This window comes from Oncorhynchus masou, chromosome 9 (assembly GCF_036934945.1).
Source record: "Oncorhynchus masou masou isolate Uvic2021 chromosome 9, UVic_Omas_1.1, whole genome shotgun sequence".
In the NCBI taxonomy this organism is placed as follows: Eukaryota; Metazoa; Chordata; class Actinopteri; order Salmoniformes; family Salmonidae; genus Oncorhynchus; species Oncorhynchus masou.
In genome coordinates this window covers 55,485,224-55,513,222 of record NC_088220.1, presented here as the reverse complement: position 1 = coordinate 55,513,222, position 27,999 = coordinate 55,485,224, and the positions used below count along the sequence as shown (strand labels likewise).

The 27,999-nt window shown below is 43.4% G+C and overlaps 1 protein-coding gene across 2 annotated transcripts; it reads left to right on the top strand.

The window, feature by feature from the left end:
• Positions 1–31: 31 nt before the first annotated feature.
• On the top strand, positions 32–27,680 carry LOC135546255 (serine/threonine-protein kinase PAK 4-like). 2 transcript variants are annotated; one of them, XM_064974532.1, is made up of 10 exons: positions 32–180; positions 18,869–19,090; positions 19,619–19,842; positions 19,964–20,396; positions 20,539–20,988; positions 21,271–21,404; positions 22,173–22,299; positions 24,547–24,672; positions 24,758–24,892; positions 24,987–27,680. In XM_064974532.1, the coding sequence occupies exons 2-10, from the start codon at positions 18,890–18,892 to the stop codon at positions 25,140–25,142; spliced, it is 1,986 nt and encodes a 661-aa protein (XP_064830604.1). In that variant the 5' UTR covers positions 32–180; positions 18,869–18,889; the 3' UTR covers positions 25,143–27,680. The 2 variants fall into 2 exon arrangements, with proteins under 2 accessions (XP_064830604.1, XP_064830603.1); XM_064974531.1 differs by lacking the exon at positions 32–180 and adding an exon at positions 14,567–14,892.
• Positions 27,681–27,999: the final 319 nt, after the last annotated feature.

The following is a 27,999-nucleotide window of genomic DNA, read 5'->3' as shown; positions in this document are numbered from 1 at the left end:
TATTGGTTGCTACGGAGCAGCTCCCCGGATGTCGTGTTACCACCAGCAGCCTCAGTATGACGACGGGAAAGTGAGACTTCGGCTAATATTACAGAGTTTTGGGCAGCTTCTTTTATTAAGCGAATCAATAAATTATTTATTCACGTTATCCATTTTAGCGGTGCACGAAGGACATTTAAGGTAATTATGACACGGATCATTTGTCTTTCATTCATTCAGCTATGCCTACTGACTTGACGTTTGTTATCTAAACTAAGTTTAGCTAGCTACGTTAGCAACTTGCTATCATTAATACTAGCTAGCTGCTAGTTTGTTTGGCTAGTGAACCAAAAACGAACTTTTCTAGAATAAGAGTAACTTTATGCAATATAAAATCATTCATAATGGGTCTTGAAACTCAGTGAAATGAGTCACGAGCTAACGTTAGTCTACTCTTTCATTGTAAAAATATAGCAGCTAGCTAACGTTATCGGCCAATAAGAACCTCTAAGCTAGTTTAGTTATTGAGTTGACCAATCCAACTGGTAAACTAACAAACATTACATTGGTTAAGGTATGCTAGTAATCCACTGCTATAGGTAGAAACCGTGTACCTTAAAGTAGCTGTTGTGGGGGAAACAATGATTTTGCTAGCTTGCTCCTTCTATTCAAACGCCCTAGGGGAGCTAAGTGATGTGTCGTCTGCTGTGCTGTAGTGTAGTTTATTTATTTCACCTTTTTTTAACCAGGTAGGCCAGTTGAGAACAAGTTTTAATTTACAACTGCGACCTGGCCAAGATAAAGCAAAGCAGTACGACAAAAAAAAAAAAAAGTACAGTCAATAACACAAAGTTGGACTAGGAGCAGCAATTACTTTGTTTGTAAAGTCAAGATTGAGGTTCTATCCAGAGACCTTTGATGTTAGCTGCAGTCTAATCTAGCTATCTACTCTACTGAATCCCCGAGCCGACTAGGTGAAAAATCTCTGTGCCTTTTGAGTGAGGTACTTAAGCCTAATTGCTCCGGGGTGGCTATCAATAATGACTGATCCCTGGCCGTGACCCCACTCTCCAACCGTGTCTCAGTGGGATATGCAAAAACAAATGTCCAATTCTCATACAATACACATTTGTACTTGTGTAAAATAGTACAAATGTAAGCACCCGCCAAATTATTATTATTTATCTAATCTATGAAATCCTGAACTCTAGCACTGTACAACTCTAATCCTGAACTCTCCCTCTCGACAGTTCATGAAGCTTTTGTATTCTGATCATGGAATTCTGAATGTGTCATGCTGCTACATTTAACTATGTCTACCGTGTCCACAGTGTCCTTATTCCCTTTTCCTGTGCTATATACAGATGTCAGTATGCATTCCACAAATGGTGGAATAGGCAACATATGATAACACAACAGCTGATGGCATTAGCTAACTACTCTAGCTAACTAGCCAGATAATCTATGTAGCAAACTAGCAAATAACACTAAAGGGATTGCAAACTGGTTAGTGTAACTGTAGCCAAACAAAAAGTATTTACATTTACATTTAAGTCATTTAGCAGACGCTCTTATCCAGTATTCGAAGTATTAGCGAGCTGGCTAGCTTTTGAGGCCAGCAAACATGTTCCTCACACGCTAGGAACGTATTTCCTCCAACGTTATAGTGAGAAGGTGTCTCTTGGTCCCAAAACATTAGTTTTTTTTTTTATACTTGTGGGAAGAATGCTGATGATTCCGCCCACTGTATGCACTTTCGGTAGCCGGATTGCGTCTAGACTGAGGAGAAATCCGCACACAATGCATCCCTGACCACCTGAGATGGTCAGCCGGATCTGAACACCCATCACACCCCAAAGCGACATTTCAATGTGATCTTCATATTCTGATAGCAGAAGTTACATGTAAGTGTCAAGTGTAGACAACCTCTCTCTCTTTCCATCCTTACTTTTGGAGACTTGGCAGCTGATAAATGTTTAGTGCTGGTGTGATAGGGTGCAAGTAAGCAGGGTTGTGTGATCAGTGCCGGGCACTCCACACATTCCTGGCATGTCTGAGTACTGCTGAGGGTCACACAGACGGAACCCCTGCACTCTACCCAAACAAAGCCCTACGCTACACCCAGTCACCCCAACAGCTCTGTACCACCACACAATCTGTTTGTTAGGGATGGAGTTAGAGATCAACAGACGCAGTGATAAGCTGTAAGGAGTTTTGGAATAGTCATGACTAGTGTGTTCCCCCACCTAGTCTGTGTCAAGTTATTAAGCTCGTCCCAGTTTTGTGTTAGGAGATTGACAGGGTATCTACACGCTGCCCAGAAACAGTGTTTTTAGTTTGTTTACCCAAAAACCACTGTGATATGTGGCTATTTATCAGAACCAACACATTTCTGATAAGCATTTTTGTGTGGCATAGGCAAATTGTTCCCCATGAATTCTGAGAGTTTTGGAATGGAAGCAAATAAAATAAGAAACTAATTCTTTAAATCACATTGAGACGAGAGTTGTCTGACCGATTATGATTTTTCTACACCGATACCGATTCTTGGAGGATCAAAAAAAGCCAATGCTAATTAATCGATTATTTAATTTTTATATGTGTGTGTAATAACAATTACAACAATACTGAATGAATACTTATTTTAACTTAATATAATACATAACATCTATTTAGTCTCAAATAAATAATGAAACATGCTCACTTTTGTTTAAGTAATGCAAACACACAGTGTTGGAGAAGAATGTAAAAGTGCAATATGAGCCATGTAAAAAGCTAACGTTGAAGTTCCTTGCTCAGAACATATGAAAGCTGGTGGTTCAATATTCCCAGTTAAGTTTTAGGTTGTAGTTAATATAGGAATTATGACGCATCGACTATTTCTCTATACCATATGTATTTCATATACCTTGACTATTGGATGTTCTTATAGGCACTATAGTATTGCCAGCCTAATCTCGGGAGTTGATAGGCTTGAAGTCATAAACAGTGCTGTGCTTCAAGCATTGCTAAGAGCTGCTGGCAAACGCAGTAAAGTTTGAATGATTGCCTACGAGCCTGCTGCTGCCTACCACAGCTCAGTCAGACTGCTCTATCAAATCATAGACTTAATTATAATATAATGAACACAGAAATATTAGCCTTTGGTCATTAATATGGTCAAATCTGGAAACTATCATTTTGAAAATGTTAATTTTTTTCAGTGAAATACGGAACTGTTCTGTTTTTTTTTATTGAATGGGTGGCAACCCTAAGTCTAAATATTGCTGTTACATTGCACAACCTTCAATATTATGTACAATTCTGGCAAATTAGTTCGCAACAAGCCAGGCGGCCTAACCTGTTGCATATACCCTGACTCTGCATGCAATGAACGCAAGAGCAGTGGCACAATTTCCCTAGTTAATATTGCCAGCTAACATGAATTTCTTTTAACTAAATATGCAGGTTTAAAAAAAATATACTTCTGTGTATTGATTTTAAGAAAGGCATTGATGTTTATGGTTAGGTACATTCGTGCAACGATTGTGGTTTTGTTAAATCGTCACCTGTTTTCCGAAGTAGGTTGGGATTCGATGATAAATTAACAGGCACCGTATTGATTATATGCAATGCAGGACAAGCTATTTAAACTAGTAATATCATCAACCATGTGTAGTTAACTAGTGATTATGTGAAGATTGATTGTTTTTTATAAGATAAGTTTTTAATGCTAGCTAGCAACTTACCTTGGCTCCTTGCTACACTCACGTAACAAGGTGGTCAGCCTGCCACGCAGTTTCCTCGTGGAATGCAATGGAATCGACCGTAATTGTCTATAATTGGCATCCAAAAATGCAGATTACCGATTGTTGTGAACTTGAAATCGGCCATGCAGATTAATCGGTCAACCTCTAATTGAGACCAAAGGACACCTGGCCTATGCTTTCGCTGGTAGTTAGTAGAAAATACATTTTATTACTTCTCTGTGTTCTCAGATTTATTTTTTGGGGGTGGTTATGTATAGACCATTCAGTTCACCGCTAGTTAGGCTTACAATTGTAACTCTTTCTAACAAGAGGCTTCAATTAACTCCATCTCTCATTTTCCTTTTTTTCCTGCCTGCATAAATCCCCTTATTAGTAGAGAACAGAGAGTGGAGTGGGGCGGTAGTGTGACGTTGTAGTTGAGAGACCCTAGATCAGAGGCCACACTGGGTTCACATGATCACGGACGGCATGTTGTCGTTCTTTTGATCGGAGCCCGAAGGTTGCCTCCATAGGGGAGAAAAACACAGCTGTATAACTCGTTTCCAGTAGAGGATTCGGAAAGAGAAATGGAAGGCATCAAGTAGTCTCTAGTGCTGATTTTATAGAGGATGGTCTACGTGCATTCATTGGTCATGTTCGTAGACCACTTATGAACATGTTCAGGTTTAACTCATCCACACAACATGTAGTACCTAGACTAGTCCTAAAACCAGACTTCCAGCGTATGTACATTTACATTTACATTTAAGTCATTTAGCAGACGCTCTTATCCAGAGCGACTTACAAATTGGTGAATTCACCTTCTGCCATCCAGTGGAACAGCCACTTTACAATAGTGCATCTAAACATGTACAGATGTTCAGGGCCATTACGTGTGAAATCTTCTAATTTCAGCTCCCAAAGTAATGTAGGCTAGCCTCTAATGATGTGCTTTGCTTTTTTTCCTCCCACTACTATTCCACACCCTGTAGGCCTACATGTTCTATATTTTTTTAGGAGCCCTCTCTCTCCCCTCCGCCCCAGGCGAAAAGTGGAGTCAACTTTTCATTTGAAGGGCTTTAGCACAGCTACTACTGTATTTTCACACCATGCCTCACTATTTGGCTATTAAAATGTTTTCATCTGACCCAGGGAGGTGCCTCACTCCAACTTTCTACTAGACCGAGTCAATCCCTCGTTGAGTCTTTAACTCACTTTCTCTCTCTGATTATAATTTTATAAGGCACAGAATCTAATGGACTCACTTTCTCATCAGTTGCGCTTCTCTTGCTCGCACATTCCTGTCTCGCTTTCTGAGTCCTACCTCACTCTCTTCTGAGCAACTCAGTCTCACTGAGGGGGAGAGTGATCAGAGGTTATTGTGCTGTAGTCCTGAATGTGTGGACTGGTCATCTCTTCAGCCCTGGCTTCACATTATCATACTCTGCATTTCAGTTTCATATTTCCTTTAAGCAGCGATTGTAGCTGGCTGGCATTGTTTTCAGATAAGGCTGATATGTCACTGTGTTGGTAAGAGTGATGGAATCGGGAATCTCTTGTCATCTATGTCTCTTAAACAAAGCCCTGTCTGTGTAGGTCATGCTGACTGTAATATAGGCTCAGTGTAGTAGACTGTAGGCTACACACAGTACAGTGAATTGTTTTCCATGTTTGCAATGTGTAATCGTTTCAATCAGAGAGGTCCACAATCAAGCTAGGACCTGCTTGCTTGGTAATAGAAAGTTCTTGTGTACACAGCTTGGCTGGGGATTGTGGGTAATGGCCTGGCCACATTTCCCCTCTGCTTTAACTGTTGCACAATGAGAGAATATAATAATGAATTGTGGTTGCAAAACAAGAAAAAAGGTGCTGTTGCATTATGCAGGCATATTTATTTGATTTAACCTTTTATTTAACTAGGCAAGTCAGAACAAATTCTTATTTACAATGACGGCCTACCGGGGAACAGTGGGTTAACTGCCATGTTCAGGGGCAGAATTACAGATTTTTACCTTGTCAGCTCGGGATTTGATCCAGCAACTTTTCGGGTTACTGGCCCAACTCTCAAACCACTAGGCTACCTGTCGCATAAACCTGGAATATTCTAAGTGAATGAGGCAGTGTTTTTGTTCCTGCCGGTGAATAGGCCCTGTCGCTGTAGGCATGAAAAAAACTACACTGATTGTGCAGACTGAGCAAAGACAGCGTTGACTGCCATTTTGATACTAATGTCATCCATTTATTTTTCTATTTCACACCAAACTTTCCATGCTGCTCTGCACAAGCTAGATATTAGCCTAGGGGACCCAATTTTACCTCTATTTACATGTGATCATACAAGTGCTTGACAGTATGACTTCATAATTGTTTTGATGATGGTAACATAACATAGGCTAATTACAGGGCTAAGCACGGCAACATTACTTTGCCAATTACAGTGTGTAAGATTCATACATCTATGTTCACCCCCACAAATGGAGCTTCTTTGAAATTGGAGGCTGTTGGTTGAAGAGTTTGGTTTATTTTTTCATCTCTACTGTTTGCTGTGATTTCTCCCAGGTCCTTTTTGATGTGGACCTAATACGTTGAGGTGCAGCCCTCCATGTGCTGCTGGGCTTTGTGTGGTTTGCTGTTTGCACTGAAGAGATGGAGGGATGGATATCTCCTGTCCTCGAGGGGCAGGAGTGGTGTCACACTTTTTTCCCATCTGTAGCAAACACGGTTGATTTAAACTAATTGCATTCTAAACTGAAGGTCATGATTATTATTAGGTGTGTTAGCTGGGACAAAAGTGACACAAATCAGGACTCTGAGGACTGGAGTTTCCCCACCCCTGCTCTAGTCAAGCCAACTAGTTCCTGGGCCCAGCAGCACAATTACCTACTGTGACATATCTCTCGCAACACAACTCTCATAGCAGTTGCATAATTCATTACTTCCTCTTCCTTGTCACCTGGCAAGTTTGTCATCACATTGTATGAGTCAACTTTTTGGGTTTGTTTTAAGGTTGGCTCGGCATCAACTGCAGACAGACTGGGTGGAAGGGGCAGTTTTGTTACGATCACATGTGGCGATCAGCGGTGTGACGTGACCACAAGCTGCAAGATGAATTGCAGATACTGTAAATGAATGCAAAGTGAGATTATGCAGAGTAGCTGAGCATGTGCATGGGTCTGCTTCACTAAGCTACAACGTGACCGCAGCTGGACAAAAACAGCAGAGGAGTTTAGCCTCACTCTTGTTGCTTTTAGTTGTTATGGAGGTCAGCCCGATACTGTTGTTTAGTTCATGAATCGCTGACTCTACCTTTAACTTGATTGACCGATTCCGTTAACACGAAATCTCCTCATTTGAAATGTCATTGTTTTGTTTCTCAACTGAATTAGATAAGCTTGATATGTCAAACATGCTTGTTAGCGTAGTTTGACAAGATGTTTGAATAGCACCCGAGTCGTTGTGCAATGAAAGCCTGGCTTGTCAACCTCTGCAGTGTGCTTTAGGCTCAACTAAAGAGAACAATTTATTACGACTATTGAGTTGCAAGCTGGAAGCTTAGGAAATGAATCTCATAGTTCTCTCTTTTTCTTGACATATGTGACGGCTTGTATTTGAGAATTTTAGGGAGGCCCTTCTCTCTGACTGTCAAAGTCCAGGCGGACAGATTATTTCAGATGTAGTGTTGGCTATCAAAGCACTTTGAACCGACTGACCCGTATCCCAGTGGAAGCTCACATTCCCTCCTTTATCATTGACCTTTGCACATTCCTCAGCCAGACCTGGAAGTCTGCATGGATTGGCTAAGGCAGCAAGGGCTTTGTTTGAACCCAGCTTCTGGATTGGTTAGTATCGGACATGTCAAGCCCCATTCACATTGCATTGTTGTTGTTTTTCCCATATAGAGAACTGTTCTCTTTATATCCACACTACCCCTTGCCATTTGTTTATTTAACTAGGCAAGTCGGTTAAGAACAAATTCTTATTTACAATGACAGTCTACCAAATGGCCTCCTGCGGGGATTAAAAATAAAATATAGGACAAAACGCATCACAACAACAACAGCATAAAGAGACCTAAGACAACATAGCAAGGCAGCCACACATGACAACACAGCATGGTAGCAACAAAACATGGTAAAACATTATTGGGCACAGACAACAGCACAAAGGGCAAGATGGTAGAGACAACAATATATTAAATCCAATCAAATTTTGTCACATACAGATGGTTAGCAGATGTTAATGTGAGTGTAGCGAAATGCTTGTGCTTCTAGTTCCGACCATGCAGTAAAATCTAACAAGTAATCTAACCTAACAATTTCACAACAACTACCTTATACACACAAGTGTAAAGGAATGAATAAGAATATGTACATAAAAAATATATGAATGCGCGATGGCCGAACGGCATAGGCAAGATGCAGTAGATGGTGCAGAGTACAGTATATACATTTGAGATGAGTGATGTAGTGTATGTAAACATTATATGAAGTGGCATTGTTTAAAGTGGTTAGTGATACATTTACCATTCTGTATTTTTTTCTAACAGATGGCATCCATAAGTCTAAATATTGCTGTTCCATTGCACAACCTTCAATGTTATGTCATAATTATGTACAATTCTGGCAAATTAATTATGGCCTTTGTTAGGAAAAAATGGATTTCACACAGTTCGCAATGAACCAGGCGGCCCAAACTGCTGCATCTACCCTGACTGTTTGCACGGAACGCAAGAGAAGTGACACAATTTCCCTAGTTATAAGAAATTCATGTTAGCAGGCAATATTAACTAAATATGCAGGTTTAGAAATATATACTTGTGTCTTGATTTTAAAGAAAGGCATTGATGTTTATGGTTAGGTACATTGGTGCAACAACAGTGCTTTTTTTCGCAAATGCGCTTCTTAAATCATCCTGTTTGTCGAAGTAGGCTGTGATTCAATGAGAAATTAACAGGCACCGCATCGATTATATGCAACGCAGGACACACTAGTTAACTACACATGGTTGATGATATTACTAGTTTAACTAGTGATTATGATTGATTGATTGTTTTTTATAACTTAAGTTTAATGCTAGCTAGTAACTTACCTTGGCTTCTTGCTGCCCTCACGTAACAGGTAGTCAGCCTGCCACACAGGCTCCTCGTGGAGTGCAATATAAGGCAGGTGGTTAGAGCGTTGGACTAGTTACCGGAAGGTTGCAAGTCCAACCCCCGAGCTGACAAGGTAAAGATATGAACAAGTCCGTTAACCCACCGTTCCTAGGCCGTCATTGAAAATAAGAATGTGTTCTTAACTGACTTGCCTAGTTAAATAAAGGTGTAAAAAAAAGATTTACCGATTATGAAAACTTAATCGGCCATTCCAATTAATCAGTCGACCTCTACTTACTACCCTCTGGAGAGCCTTACGGTTGTGGGCGGAGCAGTTGCCGTACCAGGCAATGATACAGCCTGACAGGATGCTCTCGATTGTGCACCTGTAAAAGTTTGATTGTTTTTGGTGACAAGCTGAATTTCTTCAGCCTCCTGAGGTTGAGGAGGCGCTGCTGCGCCTTCATCACGCTATCTGTGTGGGTGGACCATTTCAGTTTGTCCATGATGTGTACGACTAGGAACTTAAAAATGTCCACCTTCTCCATTACTGTCCCGTCGATGTGGATAGGGGGCTGCTCCCTCTGCTGTTTCATGAAGTCCACGATCATCTCCTTAGTTTTGTTGACATTGAGTGTGAGGTTATTTTCCTGACACAACACTTTGAGGGCCCTCACCACCTCCCTATAGGCCGTCTCGTCGTTGTTGGTAATCAAGCCGACCCCTGAAGTGTTGTCTACAAACTTGATGATTGAGTTCGAGGCGTGCATGGCCACGCAGTCATGGGTGTACAGGAGAGGGCTGAGAACGCACCCTTGCGGGGCCCCAGTGTTGAGGATCAGCAGGTTGGAGATGTTACCTACCCTCACCACCTGGGGGCGGCCCGTCAGGAAGTCCAGGACCAAGTTGCACAGGGCGAGGTCAAGACCCAGGGTCTTGAGCTTAATGACGAGTTTGGAGGGTACTATGGTGTTTAATGCTGAGCTGAAGTCAGTGAACAGCATTCTTACATTGGTATTCCTCTAGTCCAGATGGGTTAGGGCAGTGTGAAATGCGGACTCAACTCTTTTTTTTCTCAGTTCACTTCACATATTTTTTGGGGCTTCGTCCTCCGCATGCACATTGCTAGGTTTAGAAAGAAACCCAGATCTATTTTCAACATTCAGACAAAGTGCAGAATGTGTTATCGGACAGCTAGATATACCTACATACATTTTGGAATCTAATAGATTGCATTTAGTTAAGAGGAGACATAATTGTAATCAGAAGATACTTTTAACATGTAAATGTTATTGGAAACAGAATAAAAAGAAAAACTGCAGATAAAATAATTAAATTGTACATCCAATGTAGACAACTGCCCCTTCAAAATGATAATGTTTCTGGTGTTAAACTTTGTATTCCATGTTATAGAGCAGCTTATCAGGAACACAGAACACTTTAGTTTGAGGTTAGGATTTACCATTGCTGAGATCTTATTTTCACATGATCAGAAAAAGGTCAAAAGGGTCACAGACAGGTAAATGGTAATCCCTTGTCAAAATGGCAACAAATCACCTGTCTGAATTCTTAATTTCAACACATTTAGTCCCATATCTTAAGATGGTGGTCATATTGTTATGACATTTTAAGGGTTGCTGTAGAACACAAGTTAAATATTCAAATCAAATTGAAGTTCATTTGTCACATGCGCCCGAATACAACAGAAATGCTTACTTACAGGCTCTAACCAATAGTGCAAAAAAGGTATTAGGTGAACAATAGGTAAGTAAAGAAATAAAACAACAGTAAAAAAGACAGGCTATATACAGTAGCGAGGCTACACACAGACACCGGTTGTTGAGGTAGTATGTACATGTAGATATGGTTAAAGTGACTGCATATATGATGAACAGAGAGTAGCAGTAGCGTAAAAGAGGGGTTGGTGGGTTGCGGGACACAATGCAGATAGCCTGATTAGCCAATGTGCGGGAGCACTGATTGGTCAGCCCAATTGAGGTAGTATGTACATGAATATATAGTTAAAGTGACAAGGCATACATGATAAACAGAGAGGGTGGGGGGGGGGCACACAGTGCAAATAGTATGGGTAGCCATTTGATTACCTTTTCAGGAGTCTTATGGCTTGGGGGTAAAAACTGTTGAGAAGCCTTTTTGTCCTAGACTTGGCACTCAGGTACCGCTTGCCATGCAGTAGTAGAGAGAGCAGTCTATGGCTGGGGTCTTTGACATTTTTTAGGGCCTTCCTCTGACACCCCCTGGTGTAGAGGTCCTGGGGGGTCAGGCAGCTTAGCCCCAGTGATGTACTGGGCTGTACGTACTACCCTCTGTAGTGCCTTGCGGTCAGAGGCCGAGCAATTGCCGTACCAGGCAGTGATGCAACCAGTCAGGATGCTCTTGATGTTGCAGCTGTAGAACCTTTGAGGATATCAGGACCCATGCCAAATATTTTTAGTTTCCTGAGGGGGAATAGGCTTTGCTGTGCCCTCTTCATGACTGTCTTGGTGTGTTTGGACCATTCTAGTTTGTTGTTGTGGACACCAAGGAATTTGAAGCTCTCAACCTGTTCCATTACAGCCCCATCGATGAGAATGGGGGTGTGCTCGGTCCTCCTTTTCCTGTAGTCCATAATCATCTCCTTAGTCTTGGTTACGTTGAGGGATAGGTTGTTATTCTGGCACCACCTGGCCAGGTCTCTGACCATCTCCCCTATAGGCTGTCTCGTCGTTGTCTGTGATCAGGCCTACCACTGTTGTGTTGTCAGCAAACCTAATGATGGTGTTGGAGTCGTGCCTGGCCATGCAGTCGTGGGTGAAAAGGGTGTGGACTGAGCACGCACCCCTGGGGAGCTCCAGTGTTGAGGATCAGCGTGGCAGATGTGTTGCTACCTACCCTCACCACCTGGGGGCGGCCTGTCAGGAGGTCCAGGATCCAGTTGCAGAGGGAGGTGTTTAGTCCCAGGATTCTTAGCTTAGTGATGAGTTTTGAGGGTACTATGGTGTTGAACGCTGAGCTGTAGTCAATGAATAGCAAACAGGAAACCATTCACCCAGAGTGGAATTATACAAATTAGGAACGTAATTTGCAAACGAGGCAGTATGGAATACATAATTACAGTAATTTAACCCAATTTAAGGTAGGGTGGTCATATTATTAACAGATCTTCATGCTTTACGCAAAACTGAAGAGTTTATGAAATTAGAAAATGTTACTTTATGCAAATTAGATAATATATTCAGACCCCTAATATATTCAGACCCCTTGACTTTTTCCACAATTTATGTTACAGCCTTATTCAAAAATTGATGAAGAAAACAATTGAATCAATCTAATAAGTTGTTTTATCATATTGAATCACACAATAGCCCACAATGACCAAGCAAATCCAGGTTTAGAATTTTTTGCAAATTTAGTAAAAATAAATAACTGATCACATTTTACGTAAGCATTCAGACCTTTTACACAGTACTTTGTTGAAGCACCTTTGGCAGCTAGTACAGCCTCCAGTCTTCTTGGGTATGACGCTACAAGTATGGCACATCTGTATTTGGGGAGTTTCCCATTTTTCTCTGCAGATCCTCTCAAGCTCTGTCGGGTTAGGTGGGTAGCGTTGCTGCACAGGTATTTTCAGGACTCTCCAGAGATGTTCGATCAGGTTCAAGTCCGGGCTCTGGCTGGGCCACTCATGGACATTGAGACTTGTCCCGAAGCCACTCCTGCATTGTCTTGGCTATGTGCGTATGGTCATTCTTCTGTTGGAAGGTGAACCTTCGCCCCAGCCCAAGGTCCTGGAGCAGGTTTTCATCAAGGATTTCTCTGTACTTTGCTATGTTCATCTTTCCCTCGATCCTGACTAGTCTCCCGGTCCCTGCCGCTGAAAAATATCCCCACAGCATGACGCTGCCACCATGCTTCACCGTAGGGATAGTGCCAGGTTTCCTCCAGATGTGACGCTTGACATTCAGGCCAAAGAGTTCAATCTTGGTGGAGGCCACTGTTCTTGGGGACCATCAATGCTGTAGACATTTTTTTTGTACCCTTCCCCAGATCTGTGTCTTGGAGCTCTACGGACAATTCCCTCAATGGCATGCTTTTTGCTCTGACATGCACTGTCAACTGTGGGATCTTTTTATATAGGCAGGTGTGCCTTTCCAAATCATGTCCACTCAATTGAATTTACCACAGGTGGACTCCAATCAAGCTGTAGAAACACTTCAAGGATGATCAATGGAAACAAGATGCACCTGAGCTCAATTTCGAGTCTCATAGCGAAGGGTCTGAATACTTATTTAAGTAAGGTATTTCTGTTATTCTATTTTAAAATTTGCCAAAATCTCAATGTGTTTTTGCTTTGTCATTATGGGGTATTGTGTAAAAACCTAAATACATTTTTAGCATAAGTCTGTAATGTAACAAAATGTCAAAAGTCAAGGGGTCTGAATACTTTCTGAATGCACTCTATATACAAAAGTATGTAGACACCCGTTCAAATGAGTGGCTTCACTACAGAGTTCTAAACTGCGTTATGATTTCCCTTCACTGGAACTAATGGAACTAGCCCGAATCATGAAAAACGGCACCAGAACATTATTCCTCCTCCGCCAAACTTTACAGTTGGCACTATGCACTCGGGCAGGCAGCGTTCTCCTGGCATCCATCTGCCAGATGGTGAAGCGTGATTCATCACGCCAGAGAATGCGTTTACACTGCTCCAGAGTCCAATTGTGGCGAGCTTTACATCACTCCAGCCGACGCTTGGCGTTGCGCATGGTGATCTTAGGCTTGTATATTTCATGAAGCTCCAGACTAACAGTTATTGTGCTCACATTGTGTCCAGAGGCAGTTGGGAACTTGGTAGTGAGAGTTGCAACTGAGGACAGACGATTTTTACGCCTCTTCAGCACTCGGCAGTCCCATTCAGAGCTTGTGGCCTAACACTTCGCAGTGTAGCCGTTGTTGCTCCTAGATGTTTCCATTCACAATAACAGCACATAGTTGATTGGGGCACCTATAGCGGGGCAGAAATTTGATTAACTGACTTGTTGGAAAGGTGGCATCCTATGACTGTTTCAAGTTGAAAGTCATTAAGCTCTTAAGAAAGGACATTCTCCTGTCAATGTTTGTCTATGGAGATTGCATGGCTGTGTGCTCGATTTTTATACACCTGTCAGCAATGGGTGTGGCTGAAATAGCCAAATCCACTCATTTGAAGGGGTGTCCACATACTGTTGTGTATGTGACCAAGTATGTATGTATGTGTGTGTGTGTGTGTGTGTGTGTGTGTTCGTTCAAGTGTTCCCCAGCACATTAGCAGCAACTCATTATGATGGCAGTCATGGGATCTTCACAAATCTTTTTGACATTTGCTTCATCATAATTATTTGACAACATTTGCTTACACTATGAACAGTTTTGATGGAGGAAGCTACAGTGCATGTTTTTGTTCCGAGGCCTTTCTCTTCTCTGGTTTCTTGTGTTCATCCGCTGACAATCCTGTTCAAATTAGCAGTCACTCAGGGTATTTCACAAGATGCTGTTGATGTATTGACAAGACAGTGCTATAATAAATATGCGAGTACATTAGTATTTACCAGTAGTTTAACATTACTGTTTCCCTCTGTGCCTAGGTCAAGCTTTCAGCTTGATCGTGTCATATAATAGATTACATAACAATCATAATGACTAGTAAGAAGAGTGATCATTGAACAGACACCGCAGGCAGTGGGCGTTCCGGGATTTGAATGAGTCAGACGTGACTCTCATTTTACCTCTGTTTCCCGGTGATGTCACGATACTGGCCCGCGTTAGTGAAACCATCGGAATGCGACAACATTGATTGTAGAGGTTTACAGTTCTACTTGAGAAGTTATTCATAAGTCGTTTTATCATAAACGTACATTTTGGGTAAATACGACGTGTGCACTAAAAGCAGCTCTTTACCTATTTGAAACGCTGCGGAAATAACTTCTTGATCTCACTTTGGACAGTCTTCTCACAGCGAGACTGCCTGGGTTATTTTTTTCCTTGTTTGTTCTCATGCGTGACCGTGAAATGGTATCAGGTGGATTGTAATCGCGTTGGATAGACATTCTGGTGAGTAAATCAAAGGCAGGTTTACTGTCGTTAATCATTGTTTTCATAGTCATTCTTACGTCAAAAATATCGAATATAATTTAACCTAATAAACTTCTCACGGTCGACAAGCATATCTGCACTGCAAAATGTATATTTGTATTTCTGAGGTCAAAACTCACTCTTGAGATTAGCCTCAAATCTATTTGAAACACGTTATTATTGCGGTCAAATCCAACAAATGCTATATGTACAGCCATCACATGAGTAATAAACGCAGTTCTCACTACACATTCATCTACACGTAATCTTTACCACCAGCATGTGGAATTCTGGTACTTATTTTCTCCCATCGGACGATTGGTTCTTAAACCTGCTCATATCTGTTTTAGTTTTATTTTGCTATACGACCATTGGAGACTACTTCCCTAGTGCTGTTTCACATGTAAACAACTGTCAAAGTGATAAACAACGGGATTACACTCATGAAATTGAGGGAGGTAGGCTACACCCTGAAGTAACGATACTTTTCAGAGTAACGACACGTTTTCTCTTTTGGTAGTGTTTTTACAAGCTATAGCCTAAGTACATGTTTGACACTAAAGAAAGCATAACAAGGTAATGAAACCAATGGTGTAGTAGTTATTTAGTTGGATCTGACACTGTCAGTATAGTCACTGCTTGTAGCCCACGTGCTTGTGGATGGGACTCTCTATCTTAATTCCTACATTTACTGTAATTGCTCACAGACCTATCCTCGTTTTGTTTTGCTGCAAATTGCACCCCAACACCAGGCTTGGTAAACAACAGATAGGCAAGACCTGATAAGAAGCACTCTGGAATCGGGGGTTGGCTCCCAAGGTCACACTGTTTGCACTGCACTTCCTAAATCAGGGAATCTCAGTTAGAGGGTAGAATTCTGTTAGTTAGCATATCTGACTCCTCACTGGGCAGTAGGCTTAACTTCAAATGAAAGGGTGCGACAGTGGAGCATGGCCACAAACGTCTAGGCTAAGCTACATCATGATAAGTTGACAATGATGATTGCTACAGGCAGAGGGATGCAGGACAAGGCGAGACAAATCCCTGAAGATGTGACCTAATTTTGTGTCACCTCTGAACCCGGCATAGTGTCCGCGATGACACAACCTACTGCATTTGCATTCAGAAGGGAACACTGAACATTGCAGATAGACATGCAATGAATATAGTTGACATTCAGTTTCATGTCAAAGGCATGCATGTGTTGTACTATACAATATAGGTGTGTACTCTTACTATATTTGACATGCGTGCATTTGGAATAGTGATTAGCAATGACTCATACAGTTTCTCTTTAAAAAGCCTTCCTGGAAATAAGTCATCACCTAAATCTATTTTTGGTTTTGAGATGTTTACATGTCCTTTAACCTTCGAGTGTAGTCCTTGTAAAATGGTATGCGAGGTATGCCTAAATGGGACAGAGGAAAACCATTTGAGTTAGCAGAATAAGGCAATTGACGACTAGACGTGCCGTTGTCCGGATCTGTGTGGTGACCGTGCAGTCTGAATGATGAGGGGCTTACCTTCTGAATGGCCGCCTCGTCAGTCATGCCTTACGGTTTATCCTCCTCCAGAGGGGGCCTGCCCTGAGCACAATTGTTTTGATGTTAACTACTTTGACTGAGAGCCCCACATTAACCCATCACAGAGCTCAAATGAGGTGTTTTGCGTTGCTACAGCACAGAGTTGACACCCATGGCTGAGTCTGGTGGACCACCCCTTGTGCTTGGACAGACAGTAGCTCTTTGGCCATGACCCATCTGGGTCTACGCTCCCCCTGAAGTGCCTTTCTTACTGCTCCCCGGTGCGTAATAGTATGCTAATGTGAGAGACTCCATAAACGGGATAATGTGTCGTGAACGTCAACTTTTTTCCCTTCACTGCGTGGGTGGTTGCAGCTCTACTCTCTTCATACACAGAGGGAAATGATCAATGAATGGTAGTAATATAAGCATCAATGAATGGTAGTAATATAAGCTAGGCTTTATGACCGCTTTACTGACAGACAGGAAGAAGAAAATGGAGATGATAAATCGGCACAGTTATAGTTGAAAATGTGTGCATCTGTTGGTCTCCCAGGGGCATCTTATTTTCTGTACTGAAACCGTCTGTCTAGTCTTGAGTGCATGGACACTTGTCTCTTTCTTCCCCTGCTACCTGCTTCGTAGGGGGAAGTGTACAACACGGAAGAGAGAGGTCTGTGTTCTGGGGGAGGTGCTACTTCACCTGCTGCTGCGTCACTCTCAGCTGGGCCTCACCTGTTCAAACCTGTCTCACCGGTGCACTGCCTGCAGCCTGAAATCCACCATGTGATTTGTGGTGCTTTCCGCTTTCATTCAGTCACTTATCCTAAGCCTATGCCATGTTAATGCTGTTTTCATGACACCCAAGTTGTCAAGCAAATCATAATGCAACTCAATTCTGTCAGTCTCTCTGACTCCCGAGTTATTGAATATCAGTTTGGATGTGTTTTTGTCATCTCAGCAGTTGCTGATGGCAAAAAAACAAACAACTTCTGACATTGAATAATCATTTTCCCTTGGCTGTGTTGAACTATTTCTCCCTTCGTTGCTTGGCTCCACTAAGGCAGGGTTTCAGATGAGCGACCGAATGCTTCAGCAAACCACTTTACAAGTCTGTCAGCAAGATTCAGTTATGTGGGGCTCTGTGGTTGCTGCTCAGTATGTTTCCCATCCCCGGCCAAACCCTCCCCTAACCCGGACAACGCCGGGCCAATTGTGCGACGCCCTATGGGACCCCCGATCTCGGCCAGTTGTGCTACAGCCTGGGATCGAACCTGGATCTGCGATACAGTACCTTAGATCGCTGCGTCACTCGGGAGGCCCCTCTAGCAGTTTTTCAAAGCAAATAAATCATCAAGCAGCTGCCTCTAGCAGCCCCTCTAGCAGTTTTTCGAAGCAAATAAATCATCTTGCAGCCAACTTCCTTTAGTAGCAGCTGCCTTACTTCTTACATTTGGTTTAGTCATCATGCTGACTTGGTCGTTCAACTCTGACCATCAATGGTGGCTTTTAAATAGTTAATGGAAGGCCCATGTTGACCTCATCTCTGGCCCTTTGTACAGGTTTGTGCAGATGGGTGGATGATCCCATTACACTTCAAACACTCACAGTGAGTTCTGCTTTATGGGCCAGTCAGGCGGTATCCCTCAGCCCCTCACCAAGCACCCCTTCCCTGCAGCTTGGGTGGGTCTAGGACCATGGGCACGAACGGGCAGCATATCGCAGGCAGGCAGCCCAGTGTTTGGATTCAGGGAGAGCTGCCTCTCTATCTAAAGCAAGAGAAGGAATCCAGAATGTTTGAGCGTAGAGAAATAAGCTAGAGGGAAAATGTGCTTGTGAAGGAAAGGGGAAGTCATTTTTCTGGGGGTCTTGGCTCACCTCTGAGTAATACTTACCTGACTAATAAATGTTTTGGCTCTGAAGAAAGTGGCTGCTACTTGTATAAGGAACTTGCCTTTATGGGAGATACACCTGCAAATTATACTTCTGTCAACTTGTCAAAGTTACATACGCGTTTGTGTACTCTCTATCTCTCTGTGCATTTGCCAAAGGATATTCACTGTGGGATTTTGTCAGTCTACATGAAAAGGTTTTCAGCTCTGTAGTCTGAAGTGTGTATGTGGCCACATGACAGATCATGTTTTGATGCGTTAGCCTCTCAGCTCTATTGAAAAGGAACACGACTTCCTTGGTATTATCATTTGTTATCATCATGAACTGCTGATGTGTTTAACGCTGTTCTAAAGTCATTCCTGGTGTGTATTCTTTTGGAAACAAACGGAAGCAAACAGACTGTAGCGGGAAGGGAGCAACCTGCAGTTGTCAAAGAATTTTTAGTTGCAAACTTTTTTTTTTCCTTGCAAAATGTTTTGTTACAGTTTTCCACGCTGTGCACTAATGAATACACTCCTGTTGTCCTCTCTGTGTTCCAGGTCTGATGCCCAGCTGTCGCCATGTTCACTAAGAAGAAGAAGCCCCGCGTCCAGATCTCGGCGCCCTCCAACTTCGAGCACCGCGTGCACACAGACTTTGACGAGCAGGAACAGAAGTTTGTGGGGCTGCCTCGGCAATGGCAGTCTCTGATCGAGGACACGGCCAAGAGGCCCAAGCCCTTCATCGACGTCACCGTCATCACCACGGTGGAGCCCCGCAAGGTCAGGGGTCATCAAAATGGGATATGGGAGGAAAGTGGCGTGTCACAAAAAGGAAGTGATATTTTCACTGTTGCATTCTCTGTTGAGTTGTAATTTAAGAGAATGCCAGGGTAAAAAGCTGTGATGGGCCATGCACTCGAAGATGTCACATGACTCTTACTTCATTTTCAATGTTTTTTAAAGTTATTTTCATTTGATCAGGGATAGCGTACCCAGACGTTTCGTCTTTGTTGCCTTCAGTGTGTATGTAGGCCATGGGAAAGGGCACAGAACTGTAGCGGTCTCAGCTTACTGTACGTCAGATTTGGATCACAGTCTGAATCCACAGAACCTAAACAGTAAACATGATTGTCTTCTTTCCTGAACAATAAACGCAGCGAAGGCAAAAGACATCACTGAAAATAGAATCTGCCAGTCATCATATCTGTTTTTAGAATGAACCTGTGACAGTCCAGGAAGTCTCTCTTGTCCTGACTGGTCTTATCTCAACTCATCCTTACTTGGTGTCTCTGCCTCCCCCTCCTGTAGACCATAGTGCGGGGTAGTAAGATCGCCGTGGACGGCTCGCTGACATGGCTGCTGGATGAGTTTGACACCATGTCGGTGACCCGCTCCAACTCCCTAAGGCGAGGCAGCCCCCCTATCCAGCCCCGCAGAGACTCCGGATCTTCGGGGGGAGGAGGCCATGAGAACGGGGACCTGGCCCACCGGCCACACCACCACCCAGATCACTATGGAGACATCAGAGACAGGTACACTGTCGTCAGTAGGGGCCCACGGGGTATTCAGATCTCGGCTGTAAAATGGCTCTGAAGAAATGTTTCCACCACTCCAGAGAGATGCAACCTGTTTACCTTTTCTCTGTTGCACTAGGGAGCAGCCCAGGCCGGACCAGTTAGCTGGTGGAGACTCCCGGCAGCCCCAGCGGGTACCCCGCTCTCAGCGAGAGGACGGCAGGCCACAGCAGCAGCCCCGGGGCCAGGAACCAAGCAGCAGGCACCGAGAGAGGGAGCGTCCTGGCCCACCCCCTCCCCCGCCAAAGCCCAGAGACACGGACCCACGGGACCACCACGACCAAGTAGTCCGCAGGGACGGGCCCAGCGACAAGAGGCCTAAGTCCAGCTACACGGGCAGGGACGGCAGCCCCCAGTCGCCCCGGGATAAGAGGCCTCTCTCGGGGCCCAACATCCGTATGCCTAACCTGCCTGTCACAGAGGGGGTGATAAAGACAGCACAGCAGACCAGCAGGCCGTTCAACACCTACCCCCGCGCTGACGTTGAAGGAGGAAGGAGCCCCACCAGCCAGGTACTGAGAGGCTGCTAGGAGAACACCAGACACCAGACATTGGGAGATATGGAAACCAGTGCCGCTAATGTTCTATCGCATGTCTTTAACAGACCTCTGACATAAGTGTTGATCATACAGTGTCATTTCCTCTCCCTTCTAGGAGCTGAAGCCAGCCAGACCACACGAAGCACCGCCACACAACGGTCCTTCTAGTGCCTCCAGCCGAGACGGGGGAAAAGCACCGCAGAAGGGCCAGCTACGAGGAGACCCCCACCACTCCTCCCACCCTGTCCTGGGCCCTGAGCCCCCCCACAGCCACCAGCAGCAGAAGGCTCCCGTTCCCCGCCCCCCGGCCCCTGCCCTACCACCACAGCAGGCCCTCTCGCCCCAGAGGGAGCCCCAGCGGGTGTCCCATGAGCAGTTCCGCGCCGCGCTGCAGATGGTGGTGGACCCAGGTGACCCGCGCACCTACCTGGACCACTACATCAAGATCGGAGAGGGCTCCACCGGCATTGTGTGCATTGCCACCATCAAGAGCACCGGCAAATTGGTGGCTGTCAAGAAGATGGACCTGCGCAAGCAGCAGCGCCGGGAGCTGCTATTCAATGAGGTGGGGTTTTAGGGCCTGTATTGACTTGAACAGAATGCAATTGAGATGAAGGTCTTCAGGATTTGATGTTCAGGGAATACAGTATAATGGATTTGTAAGCTATTAGTTGTGTGATCCATAATCTTTTATAGTGGCTATTACAGAGTTTTGTTAATGTTTGAAAGATTTGTCCTGCATGGAGGGTGCGGTTCATGCATGTCTTTGCAGTGGTGTGAGTGCAGTGAGTGATGCCATGTAATCACCCACGGTCTCCTTAGTAACGCTGGTTCTTGTGCTCTTCAGGTGGTGATCATGCGGGACTATCACCATGACAACGTGGTGGAGATGTACAACAGCTACCTGGTGGGAGATGAACTCTGGGTTGTCATGGAGTTCCTGGAGGGAGGGGCTCTGACTGACATTGTCACACACACCAGGTGCGTGTCTGTTGATCTGAGTTTTAGTGCTATCTGGCATCCTTGGGATTTCCATAGCCTACACCCTAACTATTTTAAATTTGAACTTCAATGAGGTGATATCAGAGTTGGACGTACCAAGGATCCCGGATAACAATGACCGTTGATCTGCTGCTCTGACAACTGACCAGCAGGACTAGGTAGGGCTGCCCACCCTTTTCCTGGAACTATACCGTCCTGTAGGTTTTCAGTCCAACCCTAACCTAACATACGTGACTCAGCTAGTTAAGGTCTTGGTGAGCAGAATCAGGTGTGTTAAATAGATTTGGACTGAACCTTCAGGATGGTAGATCTCCAGTAAGGGCCATGGGCAGCCCTGGGCTATGGTGATTAGAATTAAGACGGCTGTGTTTCATACTAGTCATATAGTGTTCAACTGCTCATATCGTAGCTGTTTTTACAGTACAGGCAATGGTAAGTGCTCCCGAGTGGGTCAGCGATCTAAGGCACTGCATCACAACCGGCCATATCACAACTGCTGTGACTGGGAGTCCCATAGGACGGCGCACAATTGGCCCAGCGTCGTCCGTCATTGTAAATAAGAATTGTTCTTAACTGGCTTGCCTAGTTAAGTAAAAATAACCACTAAATATTTTTTATTTAGTTATTTGTTTCACCACTAGGTGGTAGTGTCGCATGGCTACACTCTCATGTTTCTGCAATGCAACCTGTGGTGTGAGATGTTATTTCTCTGTCAGCTCTGAGTGCTAATGACCTGTGTGTGTCCAGGATGAATGAGGAGCAGATAGCCACAGTGTGCCTGTCTGTGCTGAAGGCTCTGTCAGTGCTGCACACCCAGGGCGTCATCCACAGGGACATCAAGAGTGACTCCATCTTGCTCACCCACGACGGCAGAGTACGTACACCTGACTTCAGGGGTTAAAGTTCTGTGACTGCATTGGATTTACTTCATATATGGGGTTTGGGCCGAGCCATGTCTGTTCTGTTAAATATATTCCCAAATAAGTTTCTTCTCAAATATTTAATTTTCTCTGTTAAGCTGTGTGCACTGAACTGACATTCTTTAATAGACTTTAATGCGCAGCGCTCAACTCCAACGGCGCTGTGTAGCCTATTGTAGCGGCTGGCAAAGTCATTCAAAGCCTCTACTTTATCACTCCGGATGGAACTTTTCACTGCTACTATTTTCCCATGTAATGTTGTAATTGAAACAAAATACAACAACCCCATAGTAGAGTAGTTACCTAGTCGTCTTGATGTTACGTGTTCTATGCCAGATACTATATTCCCCTCGAGGCACATTCAAGTTGCGAAAGCCGTAGGAGGGAAACGTATTCTGACAAGCAGTCAATGCACAGCAATTCTTAATGCAATTGCGGAAAACACTTTTGAAATCAGTTTTGGCAAATGTATTCTTAAAGCAGTTCTGGCCTTTTTTTATTTTAGACTTTTTATTTTTTGAAAGAGTGGGATCCTGGTTTTACATTGCTCCCACTTTTATTTCTCTACCTGCGCCTGGCGTAGTTAGGCAGCTGTGCAACAGACCACTTAAATGGGCATAGTCATCGTACAAGGGCCATGACACTGTAATGGTGAATTTTAATTTATATATATTTACAATAATAATTAATAGCAATCAGGATGTTGTGTCCAATAGGGTGAATGCAGAAGGACAAACTCAATGCTTCAGCCTCTATGTACATTTTATAGCCACTATGCTTCATCAGTTGGGCTACAGGTGATAATGCTTATTGCACATCTGATAATATAGACCATGCATAGGTTATATGGACATGGTCCAATATGTTAAAATAACTAACATTCTTACCAATATGTTATTGGGCCCATTTATGGAGATACAAATTATATTTCAGCTGGTGTCTGCATCATGTTTTCATTAATTTTGGAGTAGAATGTCCTTTCAAAAAGTCACCATAACTGAGCTTCTCTGTCCTTCTACATAAAAATTGAATTGGTCAAACATGATGGTCATGACCTTCTTACATGAAAGGGAGGTTAACTTGGCCCCAGACCCCAGATCTGATGTTTCAGTCATGGTTTTGCTGTTTCTTTTTGACCCCAACCCTACATCACCACCTCTCTCATAGACAAGTATAAGACTGGAGTATGTACACATCACTCACCCCAACCCTGCTTCATATACAATGATATTATAATTGTCCCATAGCAAAAAAGAAAATGTGAAATAGACTGACCTCTATGGTCCTTGAAAAAGCTGCTGTATGATATAAAGTATTGTGTGATATGGGGCCTAGCTTTGGAAAATAACTCATGTGACTGAGTGACAAAAGAAGGCTCTGCGTGTCCAACAGAATGTCTGCTGTTTTGTTTCTTTGCCATGATATCACTTCCGGTATTGGGATTACTGGTATCGTGACAACCCTCCCCATACTGCCCAGTCATAACAGGCTATCTCGTTTACATATCGGAACGATATGAAACCAGCTGTGAAAATGAAGATATGGGAAAGAGGAACTTGTTGCAGTCATGTTTGTTCCCAAAGTATTGTAATATACAGTGTGAGAGGTAATGGAGGGCTTGAAGCTCATGCTGTTAATTTAGTTCTTACTTTACCCGACAACAGTTTGTAGATGATACAACAGTTTCTTTTATTGAGCCCAAGTGTCAACCTGAAGTCACTTGTAGCTGTCATGGTTGGCATGCTAAGGGCTGTGCTTAGCTCTTATTGTGGTTGACCTAAGGGGAAGTGTAGTCAGTTACCCTCAGCTGATTCTCGGCAGAAGAGTGTGTGTGTGTGCTTGCATGCGTGCTTTTGTGTGTGTTCACATTTCCCCTTACCAATTCAAAGCATGCTTTAGTCAGTGAGCCCTGTTCTTCAGAGGTCACCGTTGGCAGACAGGATATTCATCCACCCAGGCATTGCAAAGGTTTTCTCAGAGAACTGTGGGAGGTGTTCTACTGTGATGTGTAATACTGTAAAGCAGCACATTGCTAGATAGAGGATTGTTTGTGGTACGCTAAGAGTTCAGCTGTCAGCTGAAAAGTCTTTCGTTTAGTCATTTGTAAAGATGGCAGTATTTTTAGAATGCCTGTTTTTTTTTTTTCCCCGTAAATAATGAATTAAAAACTCTGACCCTTTCCGCTATTCCCCCTCGCCCAGGTGAAGCTGTCAGACTTTGGCTTCTGCGCCCAGGTGTCTAAAGAGGTCCAGCGGCGCAAGTCCCTGGTGGGCACACCCTACTGGATGGCCCCAGAGCTCATCTCACGACTGCCCTATGGGCCTGAGGTAATGTCCAGTTGTGTCTGTGTGCATGCATTATAATTCAAAACTATCGCTGATCACTGTGTGTATACAATATTTTACCCTGTAGGTGGACATCTGGTCCTTGGGGGTGATGGTGATCGAGATGGTGGACGGAGAGCCCCCCTATTTCAATGAGCCCCCCCTCAAAGCTATGAAGATGATCCGTGACAACCTACCACCCAAACTCAAGAACTTACACAAGGTACTAGGCACACTAGAAAGAGCCGCTCTCTCACACAAGGCCCTGTTATTCAACATTCTTGAAATTGATAGTTATCCTTTGTTATTTTTCCCAGGTTTCTCCTCTTCTCAAGGGCTTCCTGGACAAATTGTTGGTGCGAGACCCCACCCAGAGGGCCTCAGCCAATGAGCTACTCAAGCACCCCTTCCTGAGCAAGGCTGGCCCGCCCTCCTGCATTGTGCCTCTCATGAGGCAGAACCGCATGAGATGAGAGCGAACGGAGACCTCTCCCCCACTAAGGAGTAGTGTCACATGGACCCTCAACTCCCCAAGCTCACACCTCAGACTCACACTATTCTGGAGCGAGGAGGTTTGACACTACAAGGATGTCTAGCTTGAGCGGTTTGGTGCAGAATGAGGCTTGGAAAGTGCTGCCTGCTGGGGTGACTCACAAAAAAACACTGTTAGCATCCTAGCTGAATGGTCTGAACCATGCTTCCACACTACAGGCCTTCCTCACGACATGGCCCAGACTCAACTCCAAATAGACAGGACATCAGAAAAGACTACTGAAGGAGGACTATGCTTTTCTCTTACCACATGATGCATTGAAGTATTTTTTTAATGAAAGTAAACACTCGGTTCCTGTTACAAACACTAAGCAAAGGTAGACACTGGAGTTGTGTTTTAGATTATTTTCTTTATTTTTCTTGTAAGTATGATGACCATAGATATATCTGCTTTGTTTTCTCTATTTTGTGATTATTTTTTGGGGGAGGGGGGGGGTTACAGTGAGATAGAAGCTGCACGCCTGGTTGATTCCAATATATCATAGTTTTTTTAAATTATTTTTTTATTACAAGATAATTAGTTTTTTTTTTTTTTATATACCAGTGTTAAATAGAATATCATGATAAAGTGAACATCAAGGCAGAGTTTCAGCTGTTTCTTTCTAAAGGCTTATTTGTACTTTAGGAATTTAGCCATGTGGTTTGTGCTCCCTGTAACCCCTTGATCTGCTGCTGTAGACTTCAGCTGTTAGTTTATAGTAGTAACCACTAGGTCAACGGAAGGACCACCCTTATGAAAGCCCCCCCACACACACACATACACACCTGTATATACAGAAAATACTTTTTTGGGGTCATTTTTTCTAATTATGTATTTCTTAAACGCCCAACCTGGCCAGTCTGGACAATGGTTCTGGACTATGTGAATGTAGTGCTGAGCCACAAACTGGCTCTGTGTTTAGAGATGGAATCTGCAGTAGGGGGAAACAGTCACTCCGGCTGCCCCACCACCGTTATTTTTTTGTTTGCCGAGCTGAGGGGCGTTGCGCAGCTTGGGGGGGGGGGGGGGGGGGGGATTAATATCGCAAATGGACGTGACTGTTTCACCATTTTGGATAAGGATCCCAGCTTTAAGGGCTTATTAGAACAGGAAACGGACACACAAGGTGAGAATTCGTGCTTGGCTAAATGAAGTGTGCACCAGCTGCTAGAACTGAATTCTTGTCCATAATGTAGCAATGACAGGAACTGTATGGCAGAAAACAGACCCACATATGCAAACTGAAATAGTAAACACTCACCACAATCACCCACACACACTTCATGCAGAGCCCTACGAAAGTCTGTGTGGGTGGAATCACGAATCCAGACATTAAAACGGAATTCAATAATATTTCAACATTTATTGAACTTTGGTAGGAAATCAACTAAATGTATTTGAAAATGTATTATTTCGCCAAGATTATCACAAGACAAACAAATTGCATCCGTGAATTTGTATTTTCCTTCAACTTTCAGAAGCAAAGGCAAGGTAATGCCCTATCTGAGTGCACGTTTGTCTACCACTTCGTGTAGCCGTTAGCAATGATGCTAATAATCGCCGTCTTCTGAAAGATGGGAAGGCTTTCTAAAAAAAAAATGTTTTAATTGTTCAGCATACTGCAATCACACGTTACAGAAACACAGATAACCAAACAAGTCTCTTGGCTGGCGCAAACTACAGCCAAAAATATACATGTCTTTGATTTTTCACAGACCTCGAAAGTGATCTCCTGATGTGGTTTAAGCATTGTGGTGGACTTAGAACATCAAATGCTGCTGTTTTTCTATTTAAAACGTGTGATATTTTTGTTGAACACGTGAAAAAACGGAGGGAAACCTGGAAAAACAGAACTTGGGCAAAAAAATCTAACAGGTTTTATAGGGCTCTATTCATCGTTAGTCCTTATTTTTCTCTGAGCTTTCCCCTCCAATTCTAGAGTAGTAAGACGAAGTGGCATATGTACATTCACCATAGAGAGCATCCAAAGACCACGAGGCCTTAGTGCACAGCAAAGAGTAGCCAATGTGTCTGTTCTGAGTTTCAGTGAGGATATCGGAACAGACTCCATAAGTAGACACTAACACTACATTGTGAAGTACTGTTGTTAATTAGATGCGTCAGAGGTTACTGTACGGTTTTAACATTCTGTCAATATTCCATATTTCCAAAAGACACGTGGATGTCTGTTAAAAGTGACATGATGATTGGCAAGCCTGAGTAAGATGTGATCCGTCTGTGTTCCATGTGTAAAAAATAAAATGTTCTTCCAGTTTAGTTTTGCAAAACTGAGTGAAAAGATGGCCTGAAAGAATGACAATCAAAGTTAGTAATTCACTGTCTGCTTTTTCAACTATTCTGAACTGATCACTTTTCATTGCTTACAAAGTTTTGTAACTAATTGTGCAGCATTTTGATAAACACATTTTCTAAACAAATCCTGTTTTGATACTCATTAAATCCATCTTTGCATACTGTATATTTCTAAATCGCTTAACTAATCATTACCGTGAACTGATGGCACACTGGTATTTTGTGTTTTATATCATTCCTCAAACTACAGAATTGAATCATCTCATTAACCCCCACGTGTAAGATATGATTTCAATCGCTATTGGTTTCACTCGCGTCAACTACAGTTTTCACTGGCTGGTATGAAACCAATCGCGTACATTCCGCAGTTGGTATTTGACATTCCTGTAGCTTCTACTTAATTTAATACCTGTCGAAGTTAGAACCGCTTAACTTGTTTTTTTTTTCACGGTTATTTTGTGTGTTAATGCCTTAACGTTCAGAAA

Excerpts from the sequence above, each read along its gene's own strand:
- LOC135546255 (XM_064974532.1), top strand. The coding sequence starts at position 18,890 with ATGTTCACTAAGAAGAAGAAGCCCCGCGTCCAGATCTCGGCGCCCTCC. Across the intron at positions 20,397-20,538 it reads GAAGGAGCCCCACCAGCCAG|GAGCTGAAGCCAGCCAGACC; the intron begins GTACTGAGAGGC and ends TCTCCCTTCTAG. Across the intron at positions 24,893-24,986 it reads AACTCAAGAACTTACACAAG|GTTTCTCCTCTTCTCAAGGG; the intron begins GTACTAGGCACA and ends TATTTTTCCCAG.